The following is a 27,678-nucleotide window of genomic DNA, read 5'->3' on the forward strand; positions in this document are numbered from 1 at the left end:
CAGCAATGGGTTTATTATACCCAGATATTTCATTTGAAAGAGTATTTAGAATAAGTTGTCACAGGTCCTCTTCTCTTATTTTCTCAAATACACAGTCCTCTTCGTTCGGCCTAACCAAAAATCTTTTCCTTGATATAAAACTCGAATGGACGACCTGCAGCAAAACAAATAAACAGTTAAAAGAATGTATGCGTTTCAATAATTAGAGATAACTATGAACATAAGCTAGAAAAGCTGATGTTATCATATCTAGGTACAATGAACGATCTCTATGTTGGTATTTTGGAGTGAACAGAATTTTTCTGCTGGATTAAGGCACAAGAACAGCTCTTAAGGTTTATTACAATGTGATGCAGGTTGAATGGCAGGTCCAAATGTTCTAATATCAGTGTTATTTGGCATTACAGTGTCCACTAGGACATTTGTGCAGGTACTTTCACTGTTGGGCCCTGTGAATTAGGGAGACTACTGTTATCACACATTCTTAACTTTAACCATAACACCTGCATAAGTGACACCTACACAAATTAAAAGTTTAGACAGGCAATCTGAATAGATGCATCATGTTCCATCCTCCTCAAAGCTGTCACTGAACTAAATTTTCAATTAAGAATTCCCTACATTTCCTACTGTGAACCATCTCAAGCTTCCTACCACCACACCACCCTGCTTTTATAAGGTGCAAACAGGCTATCTATATCCTTACACTGCAGGTAACTGCAGTTTACTGTTGTACTAGGAGAATTTCTGGCACAGATTTTTCTCTTCTGCCTCTTGCAACAAGGTACCTTGATATATGTGTAAAATAAATGTCCCTGAAGCACCCTGCTGAGAGTGTCTATCACAAAGCTATGGCAACTATGTTGTAATGAGTCCAGAGAATCTATGAAAATATGGGTTTGGTTTCCAAATGCTTTAAAGTTGATTACTTCATACCTCTCTTTTTCAAGACTTTCCGAAGACATAACAGTAAAGTTGCCTAGATATAGGCACATTCCATAGCACATCCTCACTATCTGTGAAGTCTGCCTGTTTCATGCTAGTTGAATCATTTTGATCTCGATTCAATGGATTGTTCTTAATTTTCCTGTTAAATCTTATAGCTGCACTAGATTATCTATTTGAACAAGAATTTACAGACTCTCACACTGATCTAGTAGCAACAGCATACTGCTATGGGATCGCAAAGAAAACCAAAGTTAATTTTTTCTTCCCATGAGTCAGCAGAAAATATTTGGCATGTTTTCAGTCTTTGGAGAGCATTCAGTTAAACTTTCAGTCACCTCTGAGGAAAGATTTGTAAGACTCTTGGGAATACTAATGGGAAAATTATAGAGACAACTCAAATGTTGTTATTTTTTTCCCAAATGAGAATGTACATAGATACAATTTTAATACATTTTCCAAGAACACTGTACAGACAGAGATGAATAGGAAAGGGAAGCCCTAAGAACCTTAATATTGTGATCATGGAGAAGTTAACTAAGTATGGTTTAAGATTTTATATTAATTGTCTAGTAGCACAACTTAGTTTGTTTAGACTTAACTGGTTTAAACTTACTGTATAACACACTGCGTTAAACAGGGATAGCATGGCATGCTATGCCTCACCATACCTCGACTTTAACAAACAATTCATTCTCATTATCAGCTGTAATTTTCTTAATTTGCCAAGTTTCATGTCAATAGCTAGACACTACACAGGCAAGAGGGCCAGTTAGCTCAGTGGCTTTACTTTGCCCTTTCCAAGACTACTCTCCTCACAAAAAAATTCAGCTGGAGCATTCACAGCCACCTTGCTCCAAAAGCTAGCAATCAAGGAGCTATTTTAAAATATGCCCAAGTCAGAACAACTGCCTCAAACCCAGAGAGCTGTGCAATTTAGTCGCTGCTTCACCTGCAGCATCTGAAATTGTACCAGTGAGGCCACTGAAGCACACCCTTCAGTCTTTCTCAGAGGTACAGCAAGTCTGCTCAGCAGACATTGTCTCCCTTATTATCATTTGCAGCTTATTTATGAATAGAGGGCCACACCTAACCTAGAATCTAGTCTCCAGCAGTGAGTACAGAGCACTTCAGAGGAAAGGGCAAGAAAACCCACCACACAAGTTAGTAGATTTGCTTATGAAAGAGTTGTTGGTGATCAGCTTTGTGAAGTTAATGTACTTTTGCTAAGTATATATCAACTTTTTTATTAATTATTGTTTTTCCTGAATGTAGATTAGATTTTTTTCTTCCCTGTTAGAATTATTTCCTCATCGGCTAATCATACACTGTAAGAGACATATTTATTTTCATTTGCTTTACATTATTCCCTTTCCATTTATTATTGTTTAATACTCAACAAATGGGTTAGAAAAAACTTTTTTTTTTAAAGCCACTTAGCTATTCAGAAACTATTAGCTATGAATATTGATTACAGCCAATGCAACTTGGAATTACATCTTTCATGTGACAGGAATGTACACACATAGATATGTAACATAACAAATTTTGCAAAAAAAAAAAAAAAAAAAAAAAAACCTCCCAAATTAATGGAAAAAATGAATGCATAGGCAATTCCAGTGCTGAATCCAAGCACAGGGCCACAGGGCTGTAAACTGCAACAGCTGCACGTGGGTATACACACCTGATCTGTCCATACATTATGTCTTTCTGCAAACGTTTCTGAATGAGGCATTTGCAAAAATAAATAAATAAATAAAATGAACCAAATTGTCACTAAATCCATCAAACTAAGATAGTTTTTTTTTTATTCAGATGTTTCCTCCAAAATTCAGATTTAGCTCCTTTTCCCACCCAAAGACTTTACCATTAAATTAATTACAAGTCTCCCTGTCTATAAAAAAAAATATATATATAAAAAAATCACGCTAAATACCATTAGTTAGCAAGACACACTGCATTTACACTTTGGAAACAATTTCTCACTAACCTGTTTCTGTTGAATGCTGGATTTCTTACTGTTTTTCATGGATTCAAGCATTTCAGTCTCCTAAATAGATTAAGAAGTTCCACTTTTAGGATAAGTTTAAATGCTCCCCAAGCACCCAAAATACGTTGAGTAAATCAGCATTCAGTTTAACCCAGTGGAAACAGTGTAGGAAGTGATCTGGCATATTTACCCTTTTCTCATAATTCTGTTCATAATCAAGGCTACCCAAGTATAATCAGCAGCTGAAGATTTTAATTATGAAGACGAACATTCATTATTTACTGAACCTCCAGTACAAATAATCTTAGAATGCAATAAATCATTTTTTTTCCCAAAATTGATTGGTGTTTTCTTCAACTTCATTTGTGGTTAAAAGCTATGAAAAAACATGTTCATTACCTCACTGCTCACTAATCAGCATGGTTCTAGAAGATCAGTTTTCTTTCCTTTGTTTTCTCATAAGTTTTCAGAAAGCAAACATTAAAAGTCTTTAGGTGTCACAAGGTTAAAAAAGGCATTATTAACGCTAGAGATTTAATAAAATATCTAAATATGTTTTCACGCTTAAGGCCTACACAAAAGACAGAAGAGGTATTTTAGCTAGAAATCGTGCTTCTATTTTATTAACAGAGATACTTTTTTGGTTTAAAATAAAGCGTGTGAATGTCAGATCTCAAATTGGTCTAACATTGCAACAGATGGAGCAAGCAAACGAAGTGGTGAAGAAGTGAAACCCAGATATGGATAGAACAGGGTAGAGCAGAACATTAAAAAAATACCATAAATGTCTTTTATTGTATGCAGTAAGAATGAAAGTCAAAGAATGCAAAGCAGACTATTAAAACTGCAGTGACAAACCACCTTTAACATTCAGAGCAAATATTATTTTCAGTAAAACAGTGCAGAGATGTAGAGTCAAGTAATTCTGTACTGAAATGCTGGAACATGTAAGACCCTTTTCATCAATGGGACTTAGCACATTTAAAAGAATGATAGCAGTAGCAGTTTTGTTTAATTTAAATACAAATTCAGGCACCCACACACACACACGCTCACCATTTCTGGGACTTTGTTGGTTTCTTTTATCATCTGCTCCGATATCATTTTCTTCAAGCAGCTGCTGAGCAGAAAGGCCTGAAGAGGATAAACAGGAGAACATTTCAGTTTCTTCTGTTAAAAGATGTACTTGACTTACATTCCTCTTCCACCAGGAAATTATCATCCCTAACTGGAGAATGGTTACTTTCCTAATCCTGTTAGTTTTACTCTGCACTCAACATCCTTTCAGTGCACCATACGAGCTGCAGTTGGTTAAAGTCCAGCCTCAGCATAACTTTCAAGGCACTGTTCAGAGAGCAGAATAAGAGTTTCTGTGACTGGTTCTGTGAAGCAGGTTGTTTTCTCTAGCTGCCCATGGTTGCTACCTTAAAGGCTGCCAGATCGCACCAAATCCTAAGCAAGTTTAATCAAATGTGGAGCATCAGCATCAAGAACACTTCAACAAATGAAGCAAGCTGGAGTTTACAGGCACTCAGCCCTATTTAAAAATTAAAGCTTTGGTGATTATACCAGATGGCTTTACCAATGGTTTGTAGACTAGATCATAGAGTCGCATCTTGCGCAGCTAATATGACCTGAGCCCTACATGCTCATCCCACATAACATCAGGGAGGAATGGCACTCTATAAAATCCTAATTATGGATTATTTATATGTAAAGAAACCACTATGATGTCACATATTCACACCCTCTATTAACCTGTGTTATTATGGGATATTTGAACAACAGGATTTATTGCGGAAGATGAGAGCTTTTGGCTTTAGGTGGGTCTGACTAACTAATGACTTTTGGATACTTACTGAGTTCAGTAGGTAAATAGCACCTCTGTGCTCCATCCAAGCCTTGCTGCTGAGTGCTAGACAACATTTCTCTCACCATGGAAAATATTTATATAAAATCTCTTCCCCATATAATAGAAATTCAAATGCTTTGCCTCAGATAACTCTGTACCAAGGCTAACCCTGCTTAAAAACATAGCTGCTGCACTTGTGTAGAAATGGACTAATCACTCCTGAAGATCCTCATGACTTTAAGATTAGATTTTACTCTGATCCTTTCCTAAAAGGAAAGAGAACTCACCTGCTTTGTGTACAAAATTATCCACTCCCATGTGCCCGAATCATTGTACTCAAATCTGAACTCCAGAGTGTCTTCTTCACCCTGAAAAAACATTGAACAGGAGAAACAGCATGAAGGTGTTCAGCCTTACATCAGAACTAGTCAATCAGGTTCATTTTATTCAGTATATAAATAAAATGGCTGAAGATCCGTACCAGAACAATTCTTCTGGTGGGGGGAAGCAAGTGGGAGGGAGGGAGGAAGGGGAAGCCTTTGCAAGTGTAAAGTTGGTTAGAACAGTTCTTCTGCTCCCACACAAAATGCTCTGCCAGCTCCCCCTTCAATGAGAATGGAGAAGGGTAGGAAAAGCACGAACAGAATGCCAGGGAAGGAAGACAGAGTAAGGCTAGATGGTTTTCAATTATTATTTATATATAAGTATATTTACTGCTGCGAAGATTGCCAAGGGAGTTTGTTCTAGGATAGGTTTGGAGAGGAATATGGACAGATGGGAGTGATTTAAAACAGAATCCCCCTCCCCAGACTCGCCATTGCCTGATAGCCTTAGTTTTCACACAGAAAAAGTAAATTTAGATACAAACTCAGCTTAAGTACTTACAAGGAAAGTGACCTGCCAACTTCTCAACCTGTTGATTTTAAAGCTGACCTCTTTGGTTTGGTTAGTGGGTAATTTTATGCAACAATTTATCTCGTTATTTCCAGCATAGATTTCAGCCGAGCAGCCTACTTCTGGATAGTCACAAATGCAAGGATCAAGCCGTACGTATCCATAGAACTGCACTTCTCGAATCTTCTCCAGGAACTGCACCAGAAAGACAGAACTAAAATTATTTGCTGTAGAGGCACGTGAAATCTAGTGATTTGAAAAGAAGTGGGCTATGAAGCATATCATTTAGATTCCTAATCCTCTTCCTCCTGGGTGGACACAGATTTACCATAACATTTCCATGCTGGATTCAGAGAGTAGAATTCATAGTTCTGACTTAGCAACTCCCCCCACTCCACCGAGTATGAGTAGCTGTGCCTTTGGAATGCTTCTCAGCCATGCTGAGGGGAAGAAGTAAAACTAACCAGCAGGAAATACTGTGAACAGCTATCCCAGTAATCTTAATTTCCATTTCATTTCCTAAAATTATGCCGAACTTTAGTATCTCATCAGGAAGACTAGGATTCATGGTCAAGATTCCTACTAGCCCTTGGAATCCAAGTCATTCTTTTGGGATATTTTAAAATGCTTCCAGAGATAGGAACCTGCTTTTCTATTTGATAACTCAATATCTGGCCAGGAGACCTGGGTCTCTAGCTCAAACCAGTCCATAAAACCATGCTGTATTTTCAGAGTCGTAGCCTCTGACATCACTCCTTTGAAATCCATTCCTTAGATCTGTTTATATTGTTTATAAAATACCTTATTACCTTTTAAAAATATCATTTTACCTTTGCTTTGTTTCTACATTTTTGTAGAAATTCAAGCTCTTGCATCTGTCCTTCTGTTGGTTTAATCCAATTCCTCTTAACTTCCTGGATTGCCTTAAAACATTTTTTTTTTAAATAGCAAAAATAGTCAGCAAAAATGTATTCAAAAATGTATTTCCTTTCATACACACAAGACAAGACACACCAAAACCACCTTCCTCCCCCTAAAAAAAAAAAAAAAAAGCATCAAGTTTACACTATGCTGTTTTATAATTCTGATAGTTCCCAAAGCTAGTACAACCCAACACACCTACAGCTGAGAATTCAAGTCATATAATGGAAGACTGCCTATACACAGAGACTCAAAAATAAAGTGGACAGATCCCTACGTGTCTTTCTGTGCAATACTTTTCCCATGCAAAAAAAACAGAGATGAGATAGTGCCTCAAGTACATGAGTCTGATAACAAAGATCAATAGCTATACCCATCACTTAGAAAAGCGTAGCAAGGTAATGTAGACCAGAAACCATTTAAAAACATACCTGATATTAATGTAATTATACTAGACATTTCAGGAACTTGTATAAAGGAAGAAAATAATTTGAAGAAGTTAGCTTTTAAAATTCAGAAGAGCTTTCAGTTTTACCTGCATATATAGCAAATTCATTGAAGCTTTACAATCTGTCAGCAGCGTATCAAGAGAAGGATCCATATACCTTTTCCATGCCAAGGGGGGGAAAAAAGTGAAATAAAATATGAAGTTAAGTTTCTTAATATAAACCTTTGATTTTTCAGCTAAAAATAATAATGGGATCACAACCCAGCAAGCTACCATTATCCACCAGATTATAAAATAAAAAAAAAAAAAGTCCTGGTTTTGAAGCGTTACTTCATTCATTCTTTATACGTTGTCATAAAATGGAAATGACGTTTAGTTTGGATATCCAACCTTTCCACTTTGATTTTAGTGGTACCAAACCTAACAATTACAACTTAAAACTAAAACTTTCCTCCTCCTTTTCTCCCTTTGCTCACACAGCCCATGCCTTACCTACATAAAAGTTGGTAAGGTTCCCATAGCATCTACCACCACTGGTAGTTTAAATATGTGCAATTTATAAGTGCACATATAGGGAAACAGAGAAAGCTTTGTAGAGGCCAAGCTCTAGCCTAGTAGATTTAAACCAGACAAGTTATAAGCATCAAAAACCAGATTTCTGCATAGCTTCAAGCCAAGCAACCTTGCTCACTGCCACCAAAAGACATGGTTTTCTTCCACCCCTGCTCCCAACCACACTCCTTGCTCTAAGCATTCACCTGCTGCAGACAATTCAATTCACTAACCCTGCTATTAGCATTTTTCTTTTTCACTGCGTGGAGAAGTAGACCAGACCACAAGCACCCCAATGAGCCATTAGACTGGTTCAGCTAAATTGCTTTGCTGCACCTTCAGGGCACTGTTTGACAAGCAGGACTTTGGCACCAGTCTCCCTGTCCCCAGGGTTTATCCTCACCCACAAGCCAGCACAGCTGTTTGCTGCACAGCAAGCGACGCTGTAGGTCTGACCCAGGCTGAAATATAAGCCAGCAAAAACGAACAAACAAACAACAAAAACAAAAACAAAAGTGTCCAGCAACTTGTTTTTAGCCTCAGTTAGTTCCCCAGTTGTCTGCCCACACGATTCTATCAGCACAACTGAGCTAAGTTGTGAGCAAATGAAGGGGGAAGAGTGCTCTGCTGCTCATAGGCCGCTTACCAAAATAAATACTGAAGCTATTGCTCCACATATTTTGTGTATTAGCATGTAGAAGCGAGCATGTTAGATAACAAGCAATCTATCTCTGCCCAAACTGAGTTGTGGCTTGCAACTCTGAACTCAGAACTCTCTTTTATATTGTTTTTTTGTGTATATCCATTTGTGGTCACTGCATTATGCAGGTAGAAGAATTAGGAGTGGAGCAGCCACAAAACACCTCTCATCTATATTCCGAAAGTGAGAGAGTAAAGATCTTGCTGCAGCAAAAGATGGTTCAGGAATACTGCAGTGATAAAATTAAAAATATGCAGAGACATAGGAAGCAGTCAATCCCAATTACAAACCGGCCTCAGAATACAACACGTTGCTGAGACTTAAAGACTTTGTAAATAAGTTATTCAAAGGATTTCTTCCTTTGATGCTGTTTATAGCAGTTGCCACATATCTTGCTAGTTTCTCTTAAGCTTCTTGCTCACCACTTCCTGATCCCAAGCTTACAGTCCAACTCCTTCATGCTCTGAAGACTCACATAAGGAAGTTCAAAATCTGCCACTTTCTTCACCACTGGGAAAAGAAAATAAAAAACAAAAAGAAGAGAAAAATACTTGGTGAAATCCCCCAGCTATTCTCACATTTCAGTTAGTGCTGATTAGCAGTGCTTTTGGAGAAGCACCTCACAAGCACAAATTCTGGGTTAAAATAAAGTGAGAGGTTAGTTATCCAAATCTAAACTCATGTAGCTTTGTTACTTGCAGAGTATCTATGCTCCCTCAGATTATACTCTTACAGAATACCCTTCTCTCTGAACAAAGCTAAGCAGGATAGATGCTTCTGCATTTAAAATGTGTAGATGCAAGCTTCCAAGACTGGTATCTTTCTTTAATGGAAGACCAGAGAACAGCGCTTTAGCTAATGTAAAGGAAGAAAAGCATGCAGCTTTTCAGGGGTCACTGCTTTCCTGTAAATGCCACAATTCAGCAGAACATCTCAACGTGATTTTTAGCGTGTGAGCTTAGGTATTTCTTGGCAGTGGACTGTGGGTTACTTTTGGACTTAATGCGATTGTGAAAACGCATAAAAATGTAATCAATTAAAAATCTTTTCTGTTCTCCTGGGTATCTAATTATATCACAATACAAGGAAAAAATAAATCCATCTGTGGCTGCACTAGAACAGCATGTAAAATGTGTTATATCTGGACACATTTGAGACTGTGACAGTCAGGGATTCTGTGCACTCAGCAAGTCGTTTCACAGGCTGAGAGAACAGGGGGACACGGGGGTGATAAATAAGATAGACACAGACAATAAGCTGCCTACCCCACTGAGTAAGCCTGAGTTTACTACTGGACCTTTGCCTTGAAAAGGTTTAAAAGAGCATCAACATATTTATGCCAATGAGAAGACTGAAAAATCTGAGACTTGTCAAGGTCACTCAGAGGGGCTGCAATGCCCAGCTTCACTCCAGTCAACAGCAGAGACAGGGTTCACATCCCTGGTTTGGCCCCAGCCTTTCCGAATCCCAGGCCTGAACCCAGCCCCATCCACGTGGAGAAAAGGACATCAGCAGACCAATGAGAACATAAAAGACCCTTCACATTTTATGACTATAAAGAGACTCACAGCTCAGATTTACAGCTTGCTCAGTACTATCACATTTAAGCTTAGTTAAGAAATGAAGCACGTCAAGGTATAAAGGAAAGCAAGCCACAGGCATTGTTTATAAATATAACAAAAGAGTTTCCTGTCCTATTGTTAAACTCAGCATGTGATCTGTGAATTACAAGTGGTTTATGTAGGTATAGCATCTGATTCAATGCCTACCCAGAAGATACACCTAGTAGTTTCCATGTGGTAAAGTTGCTACATGTCTGGTAAACAGCAAGGGGCACGACAGTCACATGTGAAAGTCCCCTGCACCACACCTCTCTGCTGCCATGCTTTGTTCCCCACTACTGCTCCTTCCCAGAAAGCAGCAGCTGAGCCATCCAGGGAATGAGCCCGAGGGGGTTTGTCAGACAGGATGGGACTTTCTGCGTAAAGAGGCTCATGCAGGCTATTCAGAGGCTCCAGGATCAGTCACTGCAGCCAACAAAAAAATCGAAGGGCTCAGTTGAGCACTCTCAGCAGCTTACCAGACAGGGCTCCATCATCACGATCTTGAATGAAAAAGAAGCTGAAGTATTTTATTAATTCTCTTGCTATCCCCATCTTGCATGATGTAACCTTTAAAAACAAAAAAGACAGAACATTAGCAATCCACTGGCATGAATAACAAAGAGATGTTCAATCCCTATCAACGTAACTTAATTTTTAAACTTTTCCTTATGTTCCATGTGGGAAAGAACCCTTCCCACATTGCAATATTCACATATGTGAGGAGTTTCATGAGTTTCAAAGTAATGTAAAAATGCAGTAAAACTGAAAATGTTTTATACTCTGACATACATTTAAGTGTACTCCAATGCAAGACATCTGCCATGTTACTCCCAGATCTTTACTATCAAATCCTCAAATCTTCTTGTACAGTAATCACTGTGTTCTTGAATAATGTTATTGGCTCAGAGAATATCACAGATAAATATTTCTAAACAATTTGTGTATTTTCCAAGCTGTGGAGTTGCACTACAGTTGTAGTATTGCACTTCTAGGAAATATCTATGAGCCTTGCCCCTTTCACTGAAAGCAACAGGCATTCTTGTAGGTTTCTACACTTCTGTGCAAAGGCTTCTGTCAAGAGTAGACTTGAGCTCTGCTGACCTTTCATTATCGGCAGTGCATAAGAAGGAAAAATCTTACCCAGCCTGACATTTGGACATGTAATAGCTATATAACTTGATGTGGCCCCTCCACATCTTTTTTGAAAAAGGACAGAAGTGACACCAATGAAGAAAACCAGAAGTGATCTGCAGAACCAGCTGCACAATGGGATAACAGGGACAGAAAAGTCAGGCAGAGGTGAGCACAGTAAAAGCTGGATCAGACTGGGGCAGTCGTCTTGTTTTGCTTTAGGTCCTGAAAAAGCATCAAAGCATTAGTTAAAGCAGCCATAACCTCAAAGAGTAGAGTGCTATTACAGCGTTCCCAAGTTCTGCAGTATCCATAATCTTCTGAGCTCACTCAGGAAAGTGGTGTGAGAACAGCAAGAAAACTCTCCACCCCAGAGAACATTCCTCTCCTAGCTCATCTGGCAGATTGTGCAACTCGATAGGGGAGTCAGACATTGTTCGGAGAAGCTGGACTTCCTTTTGTCTGAACAGGAGGTGGAGGTACTGGTTTTCAGACTTCTTCCAGAAGGTGCCAATCCTGAAACATTGCCAGCTCCGTGTCACACTGAAAGCATTGTAAATTCACTTATCTCTGCAGTTCAGAAGGGGTTTTCCCCCAGGTGTAGCAGCTGGTTTGGAAAGTAGACATGTTTTTGTCCATGGAAAAGACAGACAAACTAAATATAGAAGAATTGTTCCAAGTTAAAATTAAGAAACACATATTTGAGGTTTTCCTTATCCTTGTTAACATCGGGGCTGTTACCAGAGAGGGCAGCAGAGCGTACAATGCGTTTGCCTCACACTCATCACCAGAATGGGAAGAAACTTCCAGAAGTTCAAACACAAGTACGAAGAAGTGAACAATCAGCAGCACCATCTTTCATTCTGTCTGCCTCTGTGCTAAGAAGTCCCCCAAAATTACTTGAAATTGGCCACAAAGCTTCAACATATGACCCCTGAGTTGCATAATTCTAACTGAACCAGATGGCATTTCCCAGGAACGTCAGGCAGACCAGATTCAGTGGGATTATTAATTACTTCATTTCTTGGATCGAGGCAGAGTCTGGTATTTGTTGGTCTGAACACAAGGATGCTGGGGAGCAACAGCTGTAAAAAGGACAGTGAATGCAGAATCTCCAGTGAGGAAACCTAAATAATTCCTAAAAGTCCTGTCTTGTCTTTAAGACCACCAGAGAAGAAATGGTGTATGCAGTAAATCAAATGTCATCATTTCTGTAAAATTCTACACAAATATTAAGCCTCTATGAATGCAGTACACAACGCAATGTACAATGGCACTGTCTGGCTTTGCAGTTACCTTGATCCACTGCAAAACTAACGAGATAGTCAAGCCTAAATCATTAGCGTTTTTAAAGCATATTGGCAAATCCTTTCCTTACTCAAGGTCCTTATGCAAATTTCCTACCTGAAATATCTCCTTACTTCTTCCACCCTATTAGCACCAACTTCCCTCTTCCCCAATCAAAATTCCGATCTCCTTACTGCCTCCGACACATTTTGCCTTCAGCATCTCCCACCTCAGCCTCCGCAAGTCTCCTCTTGCAGGGTCTAAGGCCGGCTCTGACACTTCCCATCCCCTGGAAGAACCGGTCCCAGCATTGCCCCGGGAGATGCAAACCCCATGGCAGGAGGAATCCGGCTGCCTTCACACAGCTATGGATTACCCTGCGTTATCCAGCTCACCAGAACCGTGCGTGGGTGACAGGCTGATACATTGCAGCTTGGCGGAGGGCAGCGATTATTGCTGTTACCATTAGGGAATGGGAGGAACTGAGGATGAGGCTTCAACCTTGCCCATGCACACACACACATATTTACAACGTGGAGAGCCACTGCTCCTCCTCTCCATGCATGGGGAGGGAACCCCAGCAGAAATTATCAAGCACAAGCCAGCCAATTGTGTTGACAATATTCAGTTGCTTCACAATTCAACTAGCAATTGTTTACTATATGGGTCACAACAGCTGTTACTGACATCCCAGAGCCACACTGCTAGAAGCATGCCAATAGTGCAGAGGAAGTCGCACAGTTTCACAAGTAAACGTCAGGGGATGCAGAACAAGTAAAGGAGAAGCATGCAGAACAGCCAAGACTTTCTGGTTTATGGTAACCTTTCACAACAGCATGCTACTTAAGACTTCAGCCAAGACTAGGACATCACTTTTTACTAGAGTTCAAGCTCTCTCACCTGAACTCTGCCAACATCAGAGAATCATTAAGGTTGGAAAAGACCTTCAAGATCACCTGGTCCAACCATCACCCTACCACCAATGCAGTGGTGGCCTCAGCAAGGCTCTGTGATGGAGTGGCCCATGCGTGGCCAAAGGCAGCTGTGTTGGGAGTAGCCTGGAAGATGCCCTCACGTGGAAGGAGGAGGAGGGCTAGGGGGACTGAGGGCCCCTTTTCTGGGGCTGGCTAACACACTACTATTTTGAACCATCATAGAATCATTAAGGTTGGAAGAGACCTCCAAGATCATCTAGTCCAACCATCGCCCTACTACCAATATCACCCACTAAACCACACCCCAGAGCACCAGGTCCAACCTTTCCTTGAACACCCCGTGTCCCCCCAAAGGAAAAATAAAAATTATTTGCTGATTCTATCATCAGTGAAGGAAGCTTGAACACGACAGCCAAATGCCACAGGAGGAGAGGGAACATAACATTAGGGAGATATATTTATGAACAAGCTTAAGAACCAATGCTCATCTGCAAAATCAGGAACACCCCCGGCACAACAGAACCCTCAAAACCCACAGAATATATTATTATATGTTCTCAGATAGGGAGTTTTACTCTTTCTTGACAGAAATGATCTCCATTTTTGCCCACTTCTCACAAATGGAAAATTTCACACGATTCTAGAAACCCATTACCTGTAATATTCTTTCTGCAGTGTCCGATGTCTGGATATCAAGAGTAACATTACTGCCATCAGCAAGGTAAATGTCCAGAAAGGCTCTCTGGGTTTGGATCTTAAATGTGGCCTGTTAGGTAGAAACAGAACATTGTTTTATTGCTTCCCATATCGGTAGAGTCCTTCTGAAGACTCTGAAGCTCCATTTATCTATTTACTCCAGCAAAATTAGCAATTAAAGTCACTGTTTACTAAACAATAAGTTACTGGAATTACTGCTAGAGCTTGCAGATGACAAACAAACAATCATGAAGAATAGCCAGTGGGAAGATATAGCAGAATCCAGGGAGGGTCATTTTGGTGTTAAGCTGAGCATGGGTTACTTCATGCCAGTGTCTGTAGGAACAATATAGTCGTTATACTAGGAAGAAGAAAGACTAAGAAGGGGAGGTGGATAAACAGCTGCATGTGAATATTCAAAGCCACAATCTTGCCAAAAGGAAAAATGCAGCCCTATACCTACAGATAGCCTCATTAATCTCACTTGAGATTTTCCTATGGTATCCTAATACAACAGAACTACTGCCACTGGAAAACTGTGCAGTACCAGAGCCCAGGGTTCAAGAACACCGCAAATGGGGAGGGGATGCAAAGAAGAAACCTAAAAGCACTATGAGACCTGTTTTCTCATGACCTAAATAAGTGACCTCAGAGGTCTTATGTCTAAACGTAAGAAGTGTGATCTCGAATCTGGAAAACCAACACACAGAAGCCAGATTCATTGGCTGTCAGCAGATGGTAGACAGTTGGACTGGAAGTAAGGCACGTATTTCTAACGGTGAGGTAGCACATGGGAATGATGTGTTCTCCACTCTCTAGATGGCTTTCCACAGCTCAAACTCAGAAAACCCCATGCCATGCTGTGCATGAGAGCTCAGACTTACTTGTTGCAAGAGGAGGGACACTAGTTTGAGAATTCCCTTGGGGATGTGTCTGGATGAGGTGGCAGAAACTCATTGCTGCAGCTCCTTTTCCTGTTGACTGCGCTGGATCAGAGGACAACAATGGCCCTTCGAGCATTTTTATTAAGTAGGGAGAAATACTTCCCTTGAGATTCAAAGTGGAGGAAAATACTGTAATTGCACATACTGCATGCAACATTAAATTTTATTTTCTCATATCCACCTCCGCTAGCTGATGGAGGATACCGAAAACTCCCTGGGAGCTATTAGGTGTCAAATACCCTTGGTATCTTGCTGCAGGCTTCATAGTGCCTGTACATAGGAGCCTCTCCTGACCCCGACATATCAGCAGGAGCTAGTGGCAGGACTGACATTTATGCTGTGTACTCCATTATCCACTCCCCTTTGGGTACCCTGGAGAATGTGCAGTCAACTCACTTCACAGATTCATCACTATTTTTGGGTCAGAAATACCATGTTCTTCAGTTACCTTGAAATAACTCTTAAGTAAGCCAAATGCAAACAAAAGTTACCTTGAAATAACTCTTAAATAAGATCAAATGCAAATAAAACGTATTGTCTTCCAGAACATCTATTAAGAATATGTGAGCAAAAGTTTGTAAAAAGATATATGTCAAGGGGAAGGAAAAAAAGTCTTGCAAAAATACAGATCATTCTTATTTAAACAGACTTTCCACAGATTTTTCTGACACCCAGCATCTCGCCCAGCTGCATACCCAGCTGTTTGTATGCATGCATTAAAAAACAAGAGAACTTCTGAGGGCATTAGCCAATGCCCTATCGGAAGTCTTTCTGAGTAAATCCACTCAGATTTACTCTTTATTCCCAAACTAATTTCCTTCTTATCCAGGAAACAGGTCTGGTCATTCCTCTTAATTAAAAGAAGCAGTACTTGGCTTTTGTGGAGATATAATAGTCTTTGTGGAGATATAATAGTCTGCCACTCAGAAAGGGAGTCACACCTTGCACCACCCTGTTTGCCACCTCACTACTCCATGGTGATACAGGACAGGAGAAAAGCATGATCCAAACTTTCTGTTGCTTCCAAACAGTTTGAGTTCTTTAAGGACACCATGCAGCATATTGGTAAGCAGATTAATTTGAGGTTCTATAATAAATGACTTATTAGAGAAAAGAAAATCTCAATTCCATCCAGAATGGTCTCATTAGGGATTTCTGCTTAATACTTAGGCGAGTGGTTTCCACAGTCTTCGTTTAAAACTGCTTTAATTTCTCATATTCGACTGCACACTGAACTACAGGCACAGCTTCATTTCATGGTCTAGGGGACAAATCCCCCACTTCCTTATCTCTGACTTTTGATAACATTCTGTTACCATGTCTATGGCACAGAAAATCAGAAGTAAGAATTATCTTAAACTGTTGGGTTTGGGGATTTTTCCCCCTTTAAGCACATGCTTTTACCCCAGAAGGCAAAATTGCCCATGCCAGAAGCGCTACGCATTGTTCGGTGTTATAAATATTTGTGCTTAGCCCCTTATCAGCAAAGTATTGTTAAGACCGAAAAATTACTTACATAAAAACAAAAGGAGGAAACAGTGCAGTTTGTAAGGCAGAAGACGGTACGAAATCAAGAAAGACAAATACAGACACGTCCCTAGAACAACATAAAAGAATCCAGAATAAGTTTAAAACACATGTGAAGGGAAGAGTGCTTATCAGCGTTAGTGGCGATCCATTTAGGGAGTGCACGTGGCAGTTACAACCACTTCCAAAATGGTCCAAAAAATACTCTTGAAAGAAGTTTGCAGCAGTGAATCAGAAAGGTTCAGGTCTTCTCCCCAAATGCTGTTTTAGTTTTAGAAGAAGCATCAGCTGTCACTTCCATCTGCTTACATCAGGCTCCTACATCTAAGAAAAATTATTGTATTTTGGCAGCTGTACATGTCCAGTAGTATTCTCCACATTTCCTACACTTTTGGTCCTGAAATTCAGGAAACTTGCCACGTAATGAGAATTGCACACTTGCATTCCTAAATACTGCTTATTTGAATCTTCCCTACTGCTGTCACTATTACCTGTGATAAAATCTCCTGAGACACCTGAACTGCTACCTGCTCCCCACTTGCCTACCCCAGGAGGCTGAAGCACAGCTCCATCATTAATGTAACATGAGATCATGCAGGGCTGCTCAGGGATTTGGGATTTTCTCTGGGGTTTGGTTTTGATGGAAAGAAGAGTTTTGGAAAAAAAAAAAAAAAAAAAAAAAAAAGCCTATTATATAGTTTCCCCACAGGAAACAAAACAAAAAAAAAAAACAACTTTCCTCCTAGTTTACTCCCCAGAAAATAAAGTTAAATGATTCTCTTTTAACAGAAGTCAGCACTAAGCCGAACCCTCTTCAAGGTCTCAAGGGCTTTGCTCTCAGCTAAGAAGCGTGGTCCATAGAAGGAGAAAGGGCATGAATGAAGGCTCTTAAGCACAACATCTTTGTAAATTGTAAAGAACAGCAGGATAGGGGACTGAATTGAATCTTAACATTGAAGCAAAAATAAATTGGACATCTTTGAACTGAAGTTCTTCAGGACTTTCTATGCTAGAGACTTCCCACCACAGCATGCAGCAAAAGCTGGAAAGTACAGGGACTTCCCGCATGAAATTCAGATTTGGGGCCAGCTGCACTTTTGAAATGGAAGTTCATAAGAAGCCCAGCCTGATTTGATAAGGAAAAACATTTTTAGAGCAGTACTGAGATTGAAGGTACTCAGCCTGACTTCTATTTGTACGCATATAAATCCAAATATATTTGTGAACTACTGAGAGTGAGTACAGAGAAATATGTTACACGTATTCCTCCACTGCCTGCACAAACAGTGAGCGTTGCAATTGCTCAAGGAAACAGCAGCTGCCTGGTCAGAGGCAGGGGCTCTGCCTAAGAAAACTCAGTCTGTGATCAGAACAGGTTTGACTCCTGGTAACTGCAGATTTCTGGGTTACATTTTACCTACATTCCCAACAGCACGCACACCACATCTCCCTCAAGTATTTAATCCCTGGCCTCGTGCTTGCTCCCAGGAAGGAGAACTGCCTCACATCCTTTGATAAAGGACCACGTAGGAACACTGCTTTGCCTGTTATCAGGCTGTATTTGCTCAAGTACTCAGAAACTTTCCACCTGTGTTTTTGGCAGCACCTGAATACTTTTGTTCACGCTGAAGGCTGCTGCTTACCAGCAGCACAGGCTGGAAGAGGTGATCACCAGCTCCAAACCAAGGGAAGAGGTCTCAACGTTTTTCAGATGCACAATGACTGGCTGCACTCCCAGCCACATCCCGAATATATCGCATTAATCCACAGATGGCCAACACAGAGATAGATCGTGCTCTCGGATGACATTCAGGGATATAGATGGCCTGCACTAAAACTGACAGGGATGTACACACCTGCTCATACTTTCTCCTGATGAAAAAAGAGAAGGAAGCAGCACAGCCACAAGGGTCTCACCTTGTTAACGTCAATGACTTCTTGCAAGAACTGTGCCTTTTGTCATTAGGGCTGGAGGCAGCGGGGTGTGTGCTGAATCCGTCTGTCTGGCTTGGTCATTGTCCAAGTTTGCAGAGCCAGGACGAGGAGAGGTGAAGGGTGGCACATTATGAGTCTGGTTATTCAACTGGACTACACAGTGGTGATGGTTAATCTTTCGGTGATGCTTGCTTTAAGCAAAACATCCATTTATGCAAAGCTGCTTTCATGAGCACCAGGAGCCCCATGGTGCCCTGAGGGTTCCCCCTGGGAGATGAGGCTGCTGGCAAGACAGCCAGAACATGCCTGCTACCAGGAGCATGCTGTGACAACCTATGCAACAAGTGCTGAGCAAAAACAAGGGCCTAGAAGGCAGGGTTAAACTGCATGGGCTTGTCTCTGCTAGAAAAGTTTGCCCTGCTAGACATGGCCAGGGGAATGCAGCAGGTTGGCACGCAGTCCCCATGCAGCACTCCCACCCTGCAGAGTGCTGGTCTTGGCACACCCTTCACAACCCCATTCTGAAGTAAAACACAGGGCAAAAACCAAAAAGGCCTCAAGTTCAGCTTGATTTTTCTTTTTTCTCTTTGCATCTTCTATTTTAATCAGTGACTAAACATACGTACAACAAACAGCTTCAGCTAGAGGCTGAAACACTGCTAAGACAAGCCAAGAAAATGAAGCTTCTGCAAGCACTAACAGACTGAGGGGACAGCTCTAATGAAATAGAGAAGTGAAGGTGAAAAAAAGTCAGCAGTATGCTAGACTAGATCTTGCCGAAAAATCAATCTTCTTATTCTATTTAAACCGAAGCCTTGCATTATAAGAGCAGCAGTGTTTTTCCTTGCTCAATAAATAGCTGCGGGGACAGAGAAGTCACGGACCGAGTCCCACTCCTCATCACCTGCAGTGGGGTCTCTCTGCCACTTCTCCCACATCAGCTGGCAGGCTGCTCGTAAAAGTCTGAATTAATTGCATTAACTTGCTCCAGGTAGAGCCAGAGCCAGCCCACGTCACTGATGGAAAGGCAGCCTGCTGTTTCATCACATTCCTGATGTTTTATTGAATCATTGATTAATCATCCCTCTTGCAGCATAACAAACAGAGCGGGTTTGAGGGGACTGCCTGGTTTTAGCACTCGGTAGCAGCAGCACAAACTCTCACTGTGTTCACTCCTGAGGAATGCGTAGGGCACTAAGCGCTGCCTACACATCTTCAACAGCAGAGAAAGCACAGCACAGAGGTGCTTTCAAGACAAACTTCACTCCGTGTCTTTCAAAACTGTTACAGAAACTTTGTCACTCTGCCATAAAACGTTTCACAAGTCCCTTAATAGACCGGTAGCTACGGGAACACGCACAACGAAGCCAGCCTGTTGAATGAGATTCCTTAATAGCCAAAATGAACACTTATTCAAACGTCTGCTGCACCAATTAAAGGCACTGCGCGCAGCTAATGACAGTGGATGCGCTCACGTCTTTCGCAAAGTTATTGGATCCTTTGATCTCTCTTAGCAGTTTGTTCTTTGCCATAATGAAAGAACACAAAGCGCTGCTGCTATTTGTATTATGAAGCGGTAATTTGTGTAAGCACGACAATTATAAGGTGAAATTGTAAACTGACAAAGCTGGAGAACCACTGTCCTTGCCAAGCAGGAAGCTCAGACGTTGTGTACGAAAATCCATTGTACTGTGCAACAGAAATTTGGGTTAATTTTACGTCTCGAGAATGTACTGACCTGGCACTAACTTTTAAGGTATAATTCAGCGCCTACCTTGAAATCTGCTAAAATAACCGACTGCTTTTGGCAGCACAACCACCACTTGCCTTAATAAGCATGCACATAACTGTACGTCAAGTAAGTCCTGCACACGGCCTGATGGAGAGTCACCTCCCCTCACCAGAAGTGCCTGCAGTAGAGAAAGAAACCTGGACGTAGAGCATCATTTGTGCAGGTATGTTAACAGAAATCCACAACAAAAAAAGCCATGACAAAAAATCCTTCTTTAGACGCTGCAAATGTGCACTTCCAAAACTTACTTCTTGCCAGAACTTTGTTAGGAAGAAGTCAATTGGCATTGTTTGAGGGAAAATTGCAGGCATTCCTGACGGATCTAACTTTCTGTAGCAGGCCTGTTATCGGGCTAATCAAGACTAAATAAGACTCAACGGTAATGGCTTGGAGTTATCTTTCGGGCTGTAACAGGCACTGGATCAGAGCTGAAGGGAGTGCTTCTCATGAAAGAAATTCTTAATGGGAAAGGGGCTTTTCATCCACTGTCCTGAGAACTTTGGTGCATCTGAATTTAAGAGACTGTAAACAAACTGCATCTTTTTATTTACAGAGTATATAGGGAAAATCTTTATAGAATTTGTTAAAAATGCTTCTTCACATTTGCAGAGCCAGGTGAACACACCTAAAAGTCCTTAAGCAATCATGACTGACTTCTGATTTCACATTTACAAGAGCGAGCATTACAGCAGAGAGTACATATGCTCATAAAATTTGATGGTTATTCTCTCTTCTCTCCTCCTCCTATGCTTGTCCTCCAGCTCTCCATCCCTGCCAGAGAATCATACATGTCAGGGGCCAAATTAAAGCAGATTTCAAAAGCCATCCAGGCTGCAGCAACCCGAATACACGCCAGACTGTGCCCATCACTACAGTCACAAGATAAGAGAACCTGACATTTCCACAGCAGTCATCAATATACTTATCAGTACAAAGTACTGACACAACCAAAAAGCATTTACAGTTGCAAAATCCAAGAGAGGATGTAATCCCTCTATTGAGCTCTCACAAAGGCTCTTCTGGGAACTGTTTAGAGGCAAAAAAAAGATCCATCAGATACGCCACAGGACATAACAAAGCAAATAGCTCTTTCCATGTGAGAAGCAAGTTTGTACATGGACAAAACAATAGCAATGCTACTATTATTGCCACCTAGGCTTCAGAGAGAGCACTGTCACCAGAACTCGTGGCTTTACAGGACCGATATGCTAAGAACACATGGAAAGGAAGATAGCAAAGGAAGCCTTGAACTCAGGAGGTAGGATAACGTTTCAACTCTTTCATGTAAGAAATTATCTGGCTGAAAAGCTCAAAACTTACCAGCTGTAGCTTCTGGAAAAAGTTTATGAAGACTTCACTCTTGGTAATGTTTGCATCCAAAGTAACTGGAAAACAAGAGTTAGAGGAGAAAAAGAGGACAAACTTAGCCAAAAGAGAATCAACATGGCCATTGTCTGAAAAAAATTAGATGTATATGACACGACTGCTGATTAAACTTTATCCATCCTTTGGTTTCTGCACAGCTGTCTTTGCTAGCCTGTTGTTAAATCCCTGTGCAGCCATGAACAGTGCAAGAGTTGCATGGTGCTGTTCTCCCGAAGAGAGAGAACAGCAGTCAAGTCCTTGGCCACAACTCCATTGTCATTTATGGTCAGTAACTCTAAAAGGCACCATTGAATACAAAACAGAGGGAGACTGAGAGAGAGAATCACTTCTTCACTGAGTAAGGGTTTAAAGACTAATACTGAGTTTGCTTTGAAAGTCTTGACACAGAGTATTTGATGCCAGAGGCTGTAAAACCACTTTAAACTCATCCCCCGCCACACACCCTTTTTGGGGGGAGTAGTCAAAATGTATATATATATTTTTTATTTTTATTTATTTTTATTTTTTTTTTAAATCTCTTGGCCTCTGTGAAACTCAGGAGATAATTCCAGTGATCCTGCAGGCCTGGTTTATAACTCAAACTCAATCTCAGGTGTAGGGAGCTATCTACAAACTCTATTTTGTTGTAATTATCATGTCTGCTTGGCAGCCCTTGAAGGGAAGAGGTTTACTCAGAGCCCAGTTCCACGTTACACTCCCACCAGTCCAAGGGCCTCTCTTCTCTTTTGCCTTTCCCTTTTTCCTCCCAGGCACAAGTTCTCACACCTGACCCTGTGCCAGCTGTTTGTGAAGCTGCACCTTTGTATTTTGTGAAAGCTGAAGAAGAAATTAAGAGGAAAAACATAATATGCTGCTGTTTTGGAGCTGGTGAACCAACAGACAGGACCAGGCTGCAACACTCAGCCCCTGTCTTTTAGGCATGTCCCTGCTCAGCTCAGTGTAGGAGGTAAAGCACCCTGTGGACACATTTGTGGACACATCCTCAGAGGTCTAAGCCCCGTGTGTGGCAGCTGATCAGGTTGTTACATGCAGGCTTACCGTTCTGAAGGTACTGCTCCAGCTGAGACCGTCTCTCATCTGCCATCGACTGGGTCATTGCCAGGTAAAACTTTGGAGGGAAAGCAGGCACAGTGCTCCCAAAAACCTGCCTCAGCTGCAAAACAGCCAAAGGAAAACTCTCCATCAGTGAAGAAGTGTTTGTAGCTTCCAAGAAGCTTTTGATGCTCTGTTGTTTTGACAGGGGTTGATGCCAAGCTAGTGCAGGTACCTGCTCAGCACCTCCCCGGTGGCCCTCAGGGCCCATGGCAAGGGCAAAACAGGAACCTTCATCTGAGCAGCCAACAGGAGACAAGCCCAAGAGAACAGCCTCTTTTGATGGGTGTCTCGTTTTCAGCCTTACCACTTCCTTCGGAGCTCCTGCTTGAAGTCAGAAAAGTGGCATTGTATGAACCTTATCAGCTAGGTCTGCTACACCTCATTGGCAAACACAATAAGGTTGCAGGTCTTCTCTTTTCAATATGTCCATATGGGATCTCTTTAATCTATCACAGAACTACAGGTTAAAAACTCCATTTAAAAAAAAAAAAAAAAAAAGAAAGTTGGTGACTTTTGCTACCTCAGAGGCTTTTATTATTTTGCTAGTGAGCAGTATCTTTCACCAGATCACATAATATTGTCAATGAAACAGGTAGTCTTTCAGAAACACAAACTATTTGAAAGATCAATTTTTCCTCCAGCTATATTAGCTGGCTAATAAGAGTATAATATCTGTACAAACCTACCTCATTTATAAGCAGACCTGAAAGGACTGCAAAACCACAATTACAGTATTGCAATTGGCAGCAAGTTCACATCAAGCATGCTTTTATTTATTTATTTATTGTATTTTCAAGCTAAATGATGCTAAACTGCTGGATGTTGAGTTTCACTCTGATAGTACCATCAAACCTCTAATATTTTGTTTAGGCAAATTACCTCAAGACACAAAGATGCTCTGCTTACTTTCCCAATATGCACATTACTAAACACAACAAGAATCAGTTAGCCTGTCTGGAAACCTTCCTTCGCCTAAATCAAAACCATCTGGCATCCAATCAGTAAGCTGACACTCCTATAGCATGCGGAGACATTACTACTAATTAAGTTTTCAGCACCAGTATTCAGCTCAGCAGTCAGTGTCACTAAATCCTGCGAGCTGGCTTCTTCCTCCAGGCCCAGCTGCCCAAGTCTTTCACATGACTCCAGTAGCTGAAGCTTGGAAAAGAAAAAAATGTTTGCTCATGAAAAATTAGCAATACCTTCTCCCACTTGGCAGATAGAAAGAGGAGTCAGGCATACCCTCACAGCGCCACTTTCCCTACACTGGCAACACGTTGCTGTTTGAGTTTGTGATTACTAGATAGGCCTGAATTGCTCCAAGTTACACAGCACAAAAGAGTTAGATAGCACTACATGCTTTGGCTTTATGGGAAGCTAACAGTAATAGCTGCTATAGGGTGCTTTTCATCTTCAGAGTCCTTCACATATGCGATCTTCACCCAGGAGTGAAAAATATTATCTCTGTTCTACAGGCAGGCAAAGTGAGGAGATAGAGCAAGAAATTTGCCAGAAGCTGGAGCCACAGTCACTACCAGGAGGTCCCCTCTCCTCCCTCTGCGTGCAGGCCATGCCTCACCTGCAAAGCTGCACTGTCTGTTATCACCCGTCTGCACAAGCCAAGACTCTGACCTACTTTTTTTTTTTTTAAAAATAAAAAAAAAAATAATAAAATTCATCTCAGTGCTGGCTGCCTGGCAAATTTGTTGAAATACAGTTGTGAGTTGTGTGTCCTCAGGATCAGGGCTACAGAGAAGAGAAGCTTCTCCCTGCCAATTAGACCTTTTCATATGGCAAGGAGCTACAGAAACATGCCCCTGAATTCTAAAGTTTGCACAGACCCAACAGCCCAGGCTACATTTCACATGCAAGCCATCACCAACATAGAATCACAGGATCATTAAGGTTGGAAGAGACCTCCAAGATCACCTGGCCCAACCATCACCCTACCACCAGTGTCACCACTGAGCCGTGTCCCCAAGCACCACGTCCAACCTCTCCTTGAGCACCCCCAGGGACGGTGACTCCACCACCTCCCTGGGCAACCTGTCCCAGTGCCTGGCTGCTCTTTCTGACAGAAATGTCTCCTCATTTCCAACCTAAACCTCCCCTGGCACAACTTGGGGCAGAGAACATCACACCTGGTGGTTCCAGGCACCAACAGCCTGCACTTTGCTGCCCTGCCAGAGTCAGATCCTCCTCCCCCAAATCTGCTTCCCACCATTCTTCCTTAAGGCTCTGGGTTTATTTCTCCAACCTAAAACCACCCAACACAAGACATGCGTTTCAGCCCCATGCCAGCTCCCCACCACAGGGTAAGAGCCAGGGCCAGGAAAGCCCACAGGACCACAACAAGCAGCTTGATTTTTGCTGTGCTGGGAGCCCAGGTAGGATGCTCCAGCCTTGTAGAGGAGGTATTTGTTCTTCCTTCACAACTTCCACATCAAAGAACCAGAGAGAGTAGCTTCCCTAAGTACGACATCTTTACTCCCCTTTTTGGAAAGATTATCTTTTAAAGATGTGCTATAGTTGGTGCTGTTTCTTTTTCAACTTTCTGCAATAAATTATTCCCTCCTCAGCAGGAGGCATCATCAGTTTTAAAGTGTAATTGAATTAATCACCTCTTACTTGGTCTAATCCCATCAGCTTGCTTTTGGGACAGGTTCTGCCCATGGTGTACAGACGAGTCCTTTCACCCAGGACCACGCTCCATCATCTGTGTGCTGATGCCCAAGCCAGACAGAGCTCCAGAAACAAAACTGCTAACCCAGGAAAACAGCAACACTGACTGTAAAGCTGTCACAGATGGATTATGTACAGAGCGAGCAGGGCTCTGGGCATTGCCTTCTCAATTATCTGATTAAATATAAAAAATAAAAAAATACACACTGTTCTAAGATTAAAAATGCTTAAAACATGTCTCAACCAAAGGTATACATGAAGATATTTAGAAGCTGTCAAGCTCTCAAAGGGACTTAGTGTCAGGTGTGCCCGATGCTGCCACTCCTGCTGAAGTCACTGGCAGAGAGCAGCTGCACAGGTCCTGGCTTAGCAAAAGCAAACAGGAGGGAAGGCTGCCTAACAGGTATGGCATTTGTCCTGGCACAGGGAGCCTGGCCCTCCTGTTTTCCTTCCTACTGCTAGCATATAACACCTAAGAGTTCAGACGGAATAGGGAACAACCCTGGGTTTCCCATACCCAAATGCCTGAGCTTTTAGGATATAGTTCCTGTTGTTCACACCTCCCTGTACGCCACTCACCTCAGGCACTGTGCTTAGGGCTGCAAATCCCCTCTGGTAATAAGGCACCTCACCTTGGGGGAAGGAAATGTGGCCCAGACTCTGCATAGCTGCACCTCCCCATTGAGCAGTGCAGCCAGGGCCTCACATGCCCTGTAATGCTGTGCCACCTACTACCGATTCCTCAACAGTTGTTCCCTTCAGGCAGTCCTTTTGTAAAGAGAACTGCCCTGGGAGGCAGCAAGGAATGGGGTTTGGTAATGCCAAATACACACCCAAAATATATAAAGGGATAGAAGGGAGGCAAAGGCACAGAAAGAGAAAAGGGACAGGTAAGGCACAGCATCAGGAAAAAAGAAATATATAGGTTTCTGATTTTGTACATCCAACAGAGGCCAGAGACAAACCCTTCAGAGAAGCGTTCAAGAAATATTATCAGGTATAATCATAAAGAAATCTGTCCACAAGAAAAGCTGATTTGTGTCCTGCATCCATCACAGAATTGAGGCTTTGTGTCCACTATGTGTGATCTGGTCAGACAGCTGAATTACCCTGTCCTGGAGCTTAAGAAGTCCTGTATGCGTGTATTGTTCTACCTTAGCAGAGTATTTCAATTAAAATAAGGAGAGAAGGACATAAGAACTATAAACAAGCAACCTGACATAACTACAGGGAGGACAATTAAGGGACAGAAGTGCACTGCCAAGCCCCAAGACCAAGCGTGGCAGCTACCAACAGCAGGCTTGAACAAATTAAAAATAAAAGCTTGCTAATGAGTTGTAAAGTCCTTCATGAAGGTAAACGGTCAGTTACAGGGGACACAGAGAAGGGGAAGATTTTGTTGAAAGCATTAATGAAGCTCAAACCTTGAGCAAGAAATGGTAAACCTTAAAGAAAAAAAAAATAAAAAAAGCAAAAAGCTGGAGCGGGAGGCATCGCACTTGGAGGATTTTGCCAAGGGCTGGCAAAGGCTAGAGGGATCGGGTTAGCACGGGGATGTGCTCGATGTCATGTGCTCTTTGCTCCTCCTAACAATGCCAGAGGGAAAATGGAGGGGAAAGGGACTGAGGCCAAAGGGAGAAGAAACAAAACACCAGCACAGACATCATCACGTGGACTCCCCTGGAAATAACCCATGGGATCGTGCAGCATCCCCTGCTGCTCCTGGGGCTGCCCTTACACAGGACAGGGCCACCTCCAAGGGGTGTGTGGGAGCACTTTGGGTGGAAAGATCCCACCTTTGGGATTTCCCCAGCCATTTTTCTCAGTGGGAGCGGTGTCCGGGGAAGGAGGCTGAGGGGAAAAGGCTGAATCCCAGCCCTCACCTGCTCGTCCCAGCGGCGCAGCTGGCGGTACCGAGCCTTGCCGAGCAGGAAGCCCTCCAGGAACAGGGAGTAGAGCTGCAAGCACAGAGCTGTCAGAGCCATGACCGAGCCCCCCACTACCCATCCACGCACCCACCCTGACCCCAAGCCCACCACATAGCGGCCCCCATGCCCCTCCTGCAGCTCCTCAGCAGCGGGGATGCTGAAGTGCAGCTTCATGGCCGAGGCAGGCCCTGGCTCGGCTTCAGGAGGGAGCATGAGCTGAGGAGCAGGGCTGGTGCCGCCCAGCAGGGCCTTGGGAGAGCCAGGGGTGAAGCTGGGGTGAAATTAAAGGTTAACGAGCGTGGGTAACGAGCGTGGGGCAGTGCTCACGGGGAGAGCTGCGCCCACGCCCGTCACGGGGCCTGGAAACCTGAGGCCAAAGGCGTCACAGGGTGAGAAGCAGGCTCAGCTCTGCCCTGGGACGTTTTGTCTATCGC

The 27,678-nt window shown here is 42.2% G+C and overlaps 1 protein-coding gene across 1 annotated transcript; it reads right to left on the minus strand.

Moving 5' to 3' along the window:
• Positions 1–58: 58 nt before the first annotated feature.
• On the minus strand, positions 59–27,418 carry SNX31 (sorting nexin 31). The gene is made up of 14 exons (XM_032181155.1): positions 27,353–27,418; positions 27,200–27,274; positions 22,578–22,692; positions 21,474–21,538; positions 13,915–14,025; positions 10,383–10,473; positions 8,725–8,812; positions 7,138–7,207; positions 6,512–6,604; positions 5,673–5,876; positions 5,075–5,155; positions 3,992–4,069; positions 2,936–2,995; positions 59–154 (listed from the first exon to the last, which is right to left on the minus strand). Exons 1-14 carry the CDS (start codon positions 27,416–27,418, stop codon positions 59–61), a joined length of 1,293 nt encoding a protein of 430 aa, XP_032037046.1.
• Between the last annotated feature and the right edge of the window lie 260 nt (positions 27,419–27,678).

This window comes from Aythya fuligula, chromosome 2 (genome assembly GCF_009819795.1).
Source record: "Aythya fuligula isolate bAytFul2 chromosome 2, bAytFul2.pri, whole genome shotgun sequence".
Lineage (NCBI taxonomy): Eukaryota > Metazoa > Chordata > Aves > Anseriformes > Anatidae > Aythya > Aythya fuligula.